We start from the raw sequence: 12,552 nt of genomic DNA on the forward strand, positions 1-12,552 counted from the left end.
AAATAATCAAATTGAGAAAAATCTGTAGTGTCGGGCTGCACACCTGGCTGTGCGGTGAAAGGGGGGATGATAGCGGATCCTGAGTTGGCAGGCAACCATAAGGGGTTTGCCAGGGCATCGGGAAGGTAGGACTGGGGCAGGATTCTTCGAGTTGGGCGTGTATTGCCATTATTTGTACTGGGCTCCTCTTCCTGGGGTATGGCGCTGCTGGTGCTGGGCAGATCTGCAGATCTTGGTCCTGATCTTGGTCCTGATCTTGGTCCTGATCTTGGTCCTGATCTTGGTCCTGAACTTGGTCCTGAACTTGGTCCTGAACTTGGTCCTGATCTTGGTCCTGAACTTGGTCCTGATCTTGGTCCTGAACTTGGTCCTGAACTTGGTCCTGAACTTGGTCCTGAACTTGGTCCCGATCGCATTCTTTTGGGAGGGACGGTTTCCTCCGGGGACTCATACTCTGACTCTGACTCTGAGCCAGTATCCTCCACTGGCTCGTATTCCGAATCAGAATCGGATAATGAGAGCTCCTCGCTGTTATCCGACATGGTGGAAATAATGACAAATGCCTCCTCGGTTGTGTAATGCCTTTTGGACATTATGGCAGTATGGCAGTACTTATTGTTGGGCCTGCGTAATAGTACTGCTGGTGGCCTGTGTGGTGGTACCGATAAAGGTATTAGTGGCGGGTATGGGTGGTGGTGGTGGTACCGATGGCGGTACGGGTGGTGGTGGTACCGATGGCGGTACGGGTGGTGGTGGTACCGATGGCGGTTTGGGTGGTGGTGGTGGTGGTACCGTTGGCGGTATGGGTGGTGGTACCGATGTCGGTGGTACAGGTGGTGGTGTTGGTACGGATGGTGGTTGTACCGATGGCGGTACGGGTGGTGGTGGTACCGATGGCGGTACGGGTGGTGGCGGTACCGATGGCGGTGGTACGGGTGGTGGTGTTGGTACGGGTGGTGGTGGTACCGGTACCGATGGCGGTACGGGTGGTGGTGGTACCGATGGCGGTACGGGTGGTGGTGGTACCGATGGCGGTACGGGTGGTGGTGGTACCGATGGCGGTACGGGTGGTGGTGGTGGTACCGTTGGCGGTATGGGTGGTGGCACGGGTGGTGGTACCGATGGCGGTATGGGTGGTGGTACCGGTGTCGGTGGTACGGGTGGTGGTGTTGGTACGGGTGGTGGTGGTACAGATGGCGGTACTGGTAGCCTGTGTGGCGGTATCAATGGAGGTATTAGTGGCAGGAATGTGTGGTGGTACCGATGGCGGTGGTACGAGTGGTGTTGGTACCGATGGTTGTGGTACGGGTGGTGGTACCGATGGCGGTGGTAGGGGTGGTGGTGGTACGGGTGGCGGCGGTACAGGTGGCGGCGGTACCGATGGCGGTACGGGTGGCAGCGGTACAGATGGCGGTAAGGGTGGCAGCGGTACAGATGGCGGTAAGGGTGGCAGCGGTACGGGTGGTGGCAGTATGGGTGGCGGCGGTACCGATGGCGGTACGGGTGGTGGTGGTACTGATGGCGGTGGTACCGCTGATTGACAGATTGGCTGATTGACAGGTGGGCTGATTGAATGGTGGGCTGATTGACAGAGGGCTGATTGACAGGTGGGCTGTGTCAGGTCCTCTTTATTGGTGGGGGGGAGGGGGGGCTGTGTTGTGCTACTGTGTTGTGCTACAGTAAACTACAGTAACAAACTACACTGATCTCACTTACTGATCCCTGCTCTCTCCTCACAAATCGGTGTGTGAGGAGAGATCAGAGATCAGGTACTAACTGCCCTGTCTGTTTACATTTGTGACCGTCTGTGATTGGACACAGCCGGTCACGTGGTAAACAGCCAATTTCATTGGCTGTTTACCCTGATCGGGGAAGCGCTGTGTCCATGGGACACGCGCCTTCCCCGATCCCCGCTCTGCAAGCCTCTGGCGGCGCGCACGGAGCACGCCGCCGAGTTTGTTTTGACATGTGATCAGCTGCGTCTTTGACACAGCTGATCACGTGGTAAACAGCCAATGAAATTGGCTGTTTACCGTGATCGGGGAAGCGCTGTGTCCGAGGGACACACGCCGTCCCCGATCACCGAGCTGCGCGCCCCCGCGGGCGCGCGCTAGGCATTATCCTGCAGGACGTTCGAGAACGTCCTGTCAGGATTTGGTAACCACTTCCCGGACGTCTATTTCCTATAGACCGGGCGGGAAGTGGTTAAGCATCATTAAAATCACTGCTCCAGAAAAAACTACCGTTTTTAAAACTTTTTTTTCCATTGATACATGTTCCCTGGGGCAAGACCTGGGTTCTCAAACCCGTTTTCCGACAATAACTTGCATATTAGGCTTTAAGATGAGCACTTTTGAATTCGAACGTTCGAGTCCCATTGACGTCAATGGGTTTCTAAATGTTTGCGTGAACATTCGGTCCGTTCGAAGGTTCTGGTGCCAACCGAACTGGGGGGTGTTCGGCTCATCCCTAATAAACAGCATTGACAACCTGTATTCTATGTCATCAGAGGGAATTATTAACTGGTTCAGGCTGACAACTGATATCATGCAGAGATGGAATTGTGACATCAGCACTCACGACTCTTCTATATATGGTATATAATATAGGAGTAACATCGCCACTCTCCAGATAGAAGTAATTATACAGGAGTGACATCAATGCTCTCTAGATAAGTTTTATTATAAATGGGGGACATCACCATTGTCCAGTTATAAGTAATTATACAGGAGTACCATTGCTCTCTAAGTATAATTTCCAATATACAGGATGGCATCACCATCGTCAAGGTAAAAATGTAGAACCCTCTAGCTTAGTGTGCTAGTGTAAATAGATTTTTTTTCTGCTAGTGTAGGTAAATAAATTTGGCTTGGCTACCAGCCAAGCCGGTGTTGAATCTGGGTCAGAGTTGAATTACTCGGGGAGGCTGGATGACTCAAGCAGCACCTCTGGTACCTCACCCTATTTGTGGGAGCCATGAAGAAGCTTCCAGAAGAATTGGTGGGAGGTTAGGAGGAGCTGCTTGGATTGAGGCGGGCCCTAGCCAATCCCCAGCAAGTGGGCTGGCAGGGGGAAGGCACCTTTGAAATACTCAGGGGTCATGCCAGCAGGGGGCAAGTCAGGTGGAAGATAAAGAAGGAGTTCTGAGGAGGCTGTAGGTGGCCCTTGAGGGTAGAGTCAGCATGTCCAGGAGATCTCCAGTGAGAAGACAGCCGGGTGGCTGGTGAGTGTGCAGTCTGGGAGGACAGTGGTGCAGTCGGGAAGGACTGTGTAGAAGTAGCCAGGTGGGCTAGTTAAAGGGGTAGGCTGGCAGTGCCTGAAAAGGTGGTGCCGGAATCAGTAGTCACAGGGAAGCAAGCTGGACCCAATGGGCCTGGGGTCCCTGCCTGTAAATGGCTTTTGCTACAAGATCGGACCATTGCCTCTTTTGTTAGATTAACTAAAAGTGTCCAGCTGAGTCTGTGTTCTTTTTCTGTAAGCAAGTAAAGTGTTGGAGGAAGAAGAGGAGTGTATATAGAGACTGTATATAGGAGAGTTGTCCTTGAAGCGTTCCGCAAAGTCAAGTGGTCATCCCATAATAATCCTATTTCCTATCAAAGTTTTATCCCCTCAATAAAACCACAAAAACAAGCACTGGACTGTTTTCTGCCTCTGGGAGCCTGTTGAGTGTTGCCTGGCTGTGCAGGGTGGGGGATCCCTATTCCCCAGGGGCTCCTACGTGGGGTGCACTACATAAGTAATTATACAGAAGTGACAGCACCTCCAAATATAAGTTATATTATATAGGAGTGACATCACATCCAGATATAAGTTATTTTTGTGACATCACCTCTCTCTCTAAATAGTCTCTCCCAGCAGGCTAAGGGACTAACGAAACCCCTGCCAAGTGGCTGAGATGCCCATCCATTCATAATCTGACCTTGCGAAGAACTGGACAGAAGAGAAAAGGTGCAGCAACTCCAGAATTAGAGAGGAATCAGTGGATCTACTAACAATTAACCAGGACAGTTTACTACCTGGCAAACTAAATTAATTAGCAACCATGCCTAAAAACCAGGGTGCTACATGTATATAGGAAGTTGGCCCTGAAGTTTGCTGAAGTGGGCATCCCATATCCTCCCAACCCTATCCAAGTTGTTAACCCCTAATAAACAACAAAAACACAGCTAAAAAACATTTTCTGACTTTGAGTGCCTGTGAAGATTCGGTGTACTTGGCTGTGCATGAGTGGATGATCCCTGTTCATTTGCAGCTCCTACGTGGGGTTTGCTACATTTGCTACATGTAAAATTACTGTATTTATTGACGTATAACACTCACTTTTTTACCCTGAAAATAGAGGCTAAACTGTGCCTGTGTGTTATACGCAGGGGGCTGTGGAAAGTTTTTTCCTGAAACTTCCCTCTTAAAGTTAGGGTGCGTGTTATATGCCTGTGCGTGTTATATGCCGATAAATACAGTAGATCTTAGTTAGCTTTACATCTGCTTTAGCGAAACACAATATTAGGCTCTGAAGGATGGCGAGCTGTATGCCAGGTTACCCCAGGACACAGATTGATGGAACGTGACTAATAATGAATAACAACTATAAGGAAATGTTTCATGTGTAAGAACTAGTCACTAGAAAAGGAACTTGGCATCCTGAAATAGTTTCAGCTTGTTATAAGGTCATCTGTTCTCTGTCCATTGAGAAATATTTGCAGATCTGTGAGTCAGCAGAGTAGATGATCCCCGGGAGTTAATTTATAAACCAAATATTTTCTGCATATAAACCCCAAAATTATGAAATCTTTTTTAAATTAACCCCTTAACTCCGGCGCCTCCAGGACCTTTAAGGGGTTTCTGATGCTGGGAGGCAGGGTGGTGTAAGGAGCTTTCTGATCATTGACTGTCATGATTGGCTGTCACAGCAGTAACATGATCAGAAAGCTCCTGATCGCTACTTGTGATCAGGAGGTTTCCCATCATCTGACCACTGTGGGAGCCAAGCAAGGCAGTGTCATGATCATTTTCATTAGAGCCAATAGAGCGCAGTTACTGGCGCAGGTTTGTTTACATTTTGGTACACAAATATGCAGCCACTATGCGTCAAGGCCCATCTGATATTTGTGTACTCTCGGCTCTATAAGAGGCTAAAATTATAAACATTGATCACTTGAGCTCCAAAAGATTTACCCCCCTTCATGACCAGGCCATTTTTACAGCACTGTGTTACATTACCTGAAAATTGTGCAGTCATGCGAAACTATACTGAAATAAAACTTTTTGCACTATAAACAAAAAAAGACAGACAATTTTGAAAAAAAAAACAAAGGGCCAAATCCTCAAAAATCCTGCCTAACTTATCTTTTCCCATTTAAGTTACACTGCCTTAAAAATTCTACCTAAGTGCCCGATCCACAAAGCACTTACCTAGAAATTTCAGGCCGTGTAACTTAAATGTCTCCGGCGCAAGGCGGTCCTCTTCTGCAGGGGGCGATGACAATTTAAATGAGGCGCGCTCCCGCGCCGGCCGTACTGCGCATGCTCGTGACGTAATTTTCCCGACGGGCAGCGCGTGAAATTACGTTACGCCGGGCTTTGTGGATTGCGACGGGACAATAAAGTTGCGTCGGGTAAAAAAAAAGTTACGCGCCGGAAAAAAAACTTCAAAATTTAAAAAAAATCGCGGCGATCGAAAAAAAGGTCTGTTTTTACAAGGTGTAACTAGTTTACACTTTGTAAAAGCAGAACTAATTTTACGTATGCAAACGTAAACTTACGCAGAAAACACAAAGCTGAAAAGCTTTGTGGATCTCCGTAAGTCCTCATTTGCATACGCGAAGCGGCATTTCGACTCGAAATGCCCCCAGCGGCGGATGCGGTACTGCATCCTAAGATCCGACAGTGTAAGTCTCTTACAGATGTCGGATCTTCTGCCTATCTTTGGAAAACTGCTTCTGAGGATCAGTTCCAAAGATAGGCACAGGGATACGCAGGCTGAACAGCAGTTCCGCCTGCGTATCCCTTTTGAGGATTTGGCCCAATATTTTTTACTTTCTGCTATAAAACACATCCAATAAAAGAATGTAAAAAAAAAATCTAATCTCTTAATCAATTTAGGCCAATATGTATTCTGCTGTATATTTTTGGTAAATAAAATCCCAAAAAGGAAACATTGATTGGTTTGCTCAAAAGTTATAGCGTCTACAAACTATGGGATATTTTTATTTATTTTTACTTGTAATGGCAACGATCAGTGACTTATAGTGGGACTGTGATATTGTGGCGGACAAATCGGACACCTAACTGACACCTAACTGACACTTTTGACACTTTTTGGGACGAATGACATGAATACAGCGATCAGTGCTAAAAGGGGAAGGCATACTTGTTTACATAGGCACACTCGGGTTCTGCTTGTGTCCTGAATAATCGGTGGGTCCCGGCAGACATCGCGTCCACCGAACTCGCTGATTGGCTCCCGCTGTGCCCACAGTGGGAGCGGGTCGCCGGTCGCAAGCATGCACGCCCTAGACTGGGAAGTGTCAGATACCTGCCGCCCTGCCGCAGTAAATGTACGTGGGGCAGTCACTATCGTTTTGGAAATATTAAAGGAAGGTTATAGCCCCTGGTAGTTTTTTTTTTCTTCCTTCACTTCCTTTCCCATAGTCAAAACAGGAAATGAGAAGAAATCCCTACAAAGTGAGGGAACCCATGGTTGTCACCAGAATCACCAGAACTAATGTTCCAATTGGAAGATTTCCTCTTTATTTCTGTTCTGGTAACGACCCAAAAGTTGTCATTTGCTTTCATTCTCAGTGACAAAGGTCACCAGGATAAATAGAGAGGGTAATTCTCCTTAATGGGGGCACAGATAGCAATAAACACCTGACAGGTGTTCTAATCCCTCTCTGCTCTATCCAAAAAAAAAAAGAAGAAAGATTGCTTTTAATTATACTTTTAATAAAACAGGACGTCCTCCTTTACAACCAGGATATAACGCTGTGAAGAAATCTTTTTTATCTAAAATAATTGGCATTATCAACACCAGTCATTATCTATTTGCCTGGTCACTACTATGGGTTGAGATTTGCTGCATCAGGAGAGCGGTGATGTCACTCTTTTATAATATAACATATCTGGAGAGTGATGATGTCACTGCTGTTTAATACACCTGATATGCAGAGAGCAGAAATTAATAAACTCGTTTTAATCTTCGGGCGACGATAAAATTAATAGAACATTTTATGACATCAGCCAGTTGTGTTTCAGTCAGCGTGACACAGCAGAATCAACACTCATTTCATTGTATGATTAATTTGAGTAACTTCAGTTTCCTACAGAGTGGTGATGTCACTCCTGTATGATATTACTAAAGCTGCATTCACACATGGGCGTTTTGAACCGTGGGCAGCATTGCTGTGATTTTGCCCATGATTTCAAAACACCAAGGTGTAAATGACAAATCACACAATGCACCTTTCTGATGCCAGTCACTTAAATGGCACCTAAAAACGTGGTCCGGTTCTACTGTGATTGTGCATGGGTCATCATTACCACAACATAATATCCCCTCTTCTTTTAATATCACTCTGTAAACGTCTGGGAACTGAGGAAAGCAGTTGCTGAAGTTTTTGGAGAGGGATGATGTTCCGATCTTACCTGATACAGGATTCTAACAGCTCAACGGTCCTGGGTTATATTTTTCATTTCAAGATGTGCCAAATATTTTAAATTGGTGAAAGGTCTGGACTGCAGGCAGCACAGTTGAGCACCAGGACTCTTATACTGTGAAGCCATGCTGTTGTCAAAGATGCAGTATGGAGTTTAGTTTTGTCCTTCTGAAATATGCAAGGCCTTTGTCTGGATTGTTATTAATATTAATATTATTATTATAATAAGGGATTTATATAATGCCAACAGTTTACAAAGCACTTTACAACGTAGAGGGGGGATGGTACAATTACAATACAGTTCAATACAGAAGGAATAGGAGGGCCCTGATCATGGAGCATACAATCTAAAGGAAAAGGGAGGTGATACAAAAGATAATAGCTGTGGGGGGTGATCTGGTGGAGGTGACTAGGGAACAGCTCTTAGATGGAGGTGGGGTATGCTTACATTAATAAGTGATTTTTCAGGGATTGCTCAAAGGTGGACAGGGTAGGGAGTTCCAGAGAATGGGAGAGGCTCTGGAGAAGCCCTGGAGGCAAGCATGGGAGGAGGTAACAAGGGAGCTGGAGAGTAGGTTGTCTTGGGAAAAGCGTAGAGGACGATTTGGACGATATCTGCAGATAAGGTTGGTGATGGGGGCTATGTTGTGGATGGCCTTGTATGTTATGGTTATTTTGATTTTCATACAATGGGGCAGGGGAAGTTAGTGAAGGGATTGACAGAGAGGAGCAGTAGTCACATAGAAGTTAGTAAGGTGTATTAGTCTAGCAGCAGCATTCATAATAAACTGATGGGGGATAGCCTGTGAAAAAAGTAGGCCAGTGAGGAAAGAGTTACAGTAGTCAAGTTGGGAAATAAAAGGAGTGAATAAGTTGTTCTGTGGTGTCATTAGTCAGGAAGGGGCGAATTCTGGAAATGTTGCGGAGGTTTAGTATGTGCCAGTGATTGGATGTGCGAGCTGTTGGGGAGGTCAGAGTCCAGGATTACACCCAGCACCTTGGCGTGTGTGGAGGGTCCAATGGCTTTTTTCACGATCGTGTGTAGGCAAGGCCGTTTTAATGATCGGGTTGAAAAAAAACGTTGTTTTTTCTAGAGCCTGAAAAACGTAATTTTTTACAACCTGAAAAACGGTTGTGTGTACGCGGCATACATTTTTGATACGTGAGGAGAATGTGGGGGTGTGTTGAGGAGTCAAGGGATAGATCTGGGTTTCGTCAGCATAGGCTCAGGAAAGAGGTATAGATAGAGAATAGGAGGGGCCCAAGGACAGAGCCTTGAGGATCCCCAAAAGAAAGAGGAAGAGGAGCGGAGGAGATGGAGTTGTAAGTGACACTGAAAGTGCGCTGAGATAGGTAGGAGGAGAACCAGGAAAGGGCAGAATCACAGAGGCCGAAAGAGTGGAGTTTGTTGAGGAGATGGGGTGGTCAACTGTGTCGAAGGCAGCAGAAAGGTCCAAGAGTATGAGTATGGAGTACTGACTGTTGGTTTTAGCAGTTAGTAGGTCATTGGTGAGTTTTAATAGGGCAGTTTCAGTAGAATGTTGTGGGTGAAAGCTGGACTGTAGGGGATCAAGAAGGTTGTTGTCAGTGAGGTAGGAGCTCATGTGGTTGTAGACAAGATGTTCAAGAAGCTTGGAGGCAAACAGGAGCAGGGAGATGGGTCTTAAGTTATTACAACAAGTGGGGGCCAGTGAGGATTTTGGTATGGGGGTAACCAGTGCATGTTTGAGCGGGGAAGGATAGTTTCTGGAGGAGAGGCAGATGTGGGTTAGAAAGTTTAGGATAGAGCAGGAAGGTGGTTGCAGTAATTGTGAGGGGGCAGGGTCCAGAGCACAGGTGGTGGGGTGAGTCGTGGAAAGCTTTTGGCAACTTCCTCAGTGGTATCACTCCAGCTAGGGACGAAATGCTGTGGGCCAGAACTTTTTTTTTATTATCACAAATGCATCTCCGAATTGTATTATTTCACCTGTGTGCGGATCTAAAAAAAAGTCCCTAATTTTGCAGCCTCTTTAGCCCCACCTAATGAACTGATGGGGCCCAGGGAATATGTATTAGAACACCTGGGACCCAGGGAAGAATAAATAACACTTAAAGCTGCTAGCCAGGCCCCCCTATTAGAGTGATGGTGCCCGGCCCCCTACAGGAGGCCCGGGAATACGCCCTATCGGCAGTCCTGTACATTCACATCAGTCTTTTCCCTCAAGGAGTTTACAATCTAAGGTCTCTAACTCACATTCATACATACATATACTAGGGCCACTTTAGACAGGAGCCAATTAACCTACCAGCATGTCCTTGAAGTGTGGGATTAAACCGGAATACCTGGAGGAAACCCATGTGGGCACAAGGGGAACATGCAAACTCCATGCAGGTAGTGCCGTGGTTGAGATTTGAACCGAAGACCCTAGTGCCCAATCATGTTACTGACCTGTAGCCAATTAACCTAATAAGTTGCAAAATGGTATTCCAGCCTTTCCTTGTTAGTGTAGCACCTATGTACTATATAGTACTGGTGCTATCTAAATTTATGTGTAGATCAGAGTGTAGTTAAACTCTGATCCTGATTGTTAGAGCAATTATGCGGTCTCTGCCTTAGCTTGGCTGTGCTGTGAGCCCATTCTGCTGTATTGGGGTGTTCTTCCAGCCCCGGTGCTGCAGGTGCCAGCAGTGGAGTCAAGGTTTGGGTGCTCTTTCCCAGCAGCCAATCACGGGGGTTTGTCCTCGCTGTGCATGCTGGGAGGGGTATTTATGGGGCAGACGCCATTAGTTCTGGGTCTTTCTGCGTCGAATGTGGCACCCACCTTTAGGGTGGCCACATCACGGCGCCCCGGCGCTATGGCCTACCCGGCCATGCAGTGTTCCTGGTTCCGGGACCATGCTGGCCCTGAGCATCTGAACCAGCGATGGGGATCCAGTGAGCGACTGGGTTCCCTCTTTTGAAGATCCCAAGCTGTGTGTTCGGTGGGTGAATTGGTCTGAGGAGCGCCATTGAGAGGCTGGCGGTCCAATAGGGCTTGGATGAAACCACCGGGGATCACAGGTATTCGGACACTGCGGGACTGATCACCTGTCGTTCGGTACCTGGGCGACAAGTTGAAGGAGATCCAGACGTAACTCAATTAAGGAGGCATATCTTCAGGAATTTAACCCAAAAGGGGACCTGTGGCAGAGGTATCTTCTGAGGCTCATTGCGAGGGGTCTGTGGCAGAGACTTTCTCCCAAGTTCAAGTTCACCAAGGAGGGTCTGTGGCAGAGACTTCATCCTATAATTGTCCGAGTGATACTCCGGCTGCCAAGTCAGTGAGAGAGTGTTACGTTTGGGAGCAGGACTGTTTCATATCATTACGCCTGAATCTGCAATTCCCCTACAGTATCTTCCTCAGCTTTACTTTCCTTACAAGTTTACTGTTTTTACCCGGCTGGGTAATAAAGAGCACCTGTCTGGACATTCCGTTTAACTTCTACTAGATGTACTACACATCAATTACCCCTAGGAATTTCGGAGGAGCCAAGAGGTAACACTCCGCCCAAAAATCCAGCAGCTCCTCCGGGGGTAGTGCTACATTAGTATCACTTACTTAGCCAGCTTTTTGATGCCCTGCCCCAATCTTTTTGGGATATGTTTCTAATATCAATTAAAAAAATACCCTTTTTTTTTCAAATGGTAAATTTTCTCAGAAAAATTCTCAAGAAACGTTATTACTACCAAAAGAAAAAACCCCCAATCAGAAGCATGAGTGGGGCTTTATTTCCCAATACCATGAACAGTATAAGGAAGTAGAAAACATCTTCCGGAAACACTGGAACATTCTAACCATGGACAAGATACTCAAACTAACATTACCAGAAACACCTACCTTCATTTATAGGAAGACTCCCTCTTTTGGAGATCAGGTGGTGAAGAAGGTACTTGACCAACCAAAACCACTACAGATGTTCTGGGACCAGAAGGGTTTCCATGCATGCCGCCGATGCAAAGCATGTCAACAGGTGTCTACCCACTTACGAGGTCTAACGAGTTTTACATCAACAGCTAATGGAAGACAGTTCCAGATTAATGAATGTATAACTTGTGCATCCACGCATGTCGTTTATGCTTTGGAGTGCCCATGTGGCCTCATGTACATAGGACGCACTAAACGCACCTTAGGAAAAAGGGTATCGGAACATATCTACAACATTAAGATCGGTTACGAGGATCACAGTGTGTCGTTACATTTTCTCAAAAAACATGATCAGGACCCCATAGGTTTAAAATTCTGGGGAGTGGAGAAAATTCAGCGTAAGTGGAGAGGGGCCAACATGGTGCGGGAAATTTCCAAGTCTGAAACGAAGTGGATATTTCTTACTGACACTTTGAGCCCAAAGGGGTTAAATATAGAACTAGACCTCAACTGCTTTATAAGTAATCATTAATCACTAAGCAGAAATAGAGCTCTAGCATCTAGGCATTTATTATGGATAATAACTTAAATTGTTTTTTTTTAAAAATATTTATCTTATTATGCTTTTTACTATATATCATTTTAAGACGCAGGCTATAATCCCCCATAACCTCAGCAAGAGAACTAACATGATAAAGGCAGATTAACAGCTAATACCAATCAGTATAGTAGCCCATAAAGAGATAAATATAAATAATGGGCTAGTACTGATAGTATTGCCACATCTAGCTACTAACATTATAAGTCCTTCTTTTATAGCAGCATTAGGATTTTATAGTTTTATAGTTTTATAGGATGCATTTTAACTTTTTTTAAATATTTTTTGGATTGCTATTAGAATGTATTTATACAGATATAGTTATATTTATTTATATGCATGCATGCTCTTTATGTTATAAGGATGTATTTTATTTTGCATAAGTAGTGGCGCAATAGCATATATTGCAGTTTCT

General features: G+C 46.0%; 1 protein-coding gene across 1 annotated transcript; it reads left to right on the forward strand.

The window, feature by feature from the left end:
- Window positions 1–1,121: 1,121 nt before the first annotated feature.
- Window positions 1,122–1,541, forward strand: LOC120930502 (acanthoscurrin-1-like). The gene has a single exon (XM_040341680.1). The coding sequence runs from the start codon at window positions 1,122–1,124 to the stop codon at window positions 1,539–1,541; it is 420 nt and encodes a 139-aa protein (XP_040197614.1).
- The last annotated feature ends 11,011 nt before the right edge of the window (window positions 1,542–12,552 follow it).

This window comes from Rana temporaria, chromosome 3 (assembly GCF_905171775.1).
Source record: "Rana temporaria chromosome 3, aRanTem1.1, whole genome shotgun sequence".
Classification (NCBI taxonomy): Eukaryota; Metazoa; Chordata; class Amphibia; order Anura; family Ranidae; genus Rana; species Rana temporaria.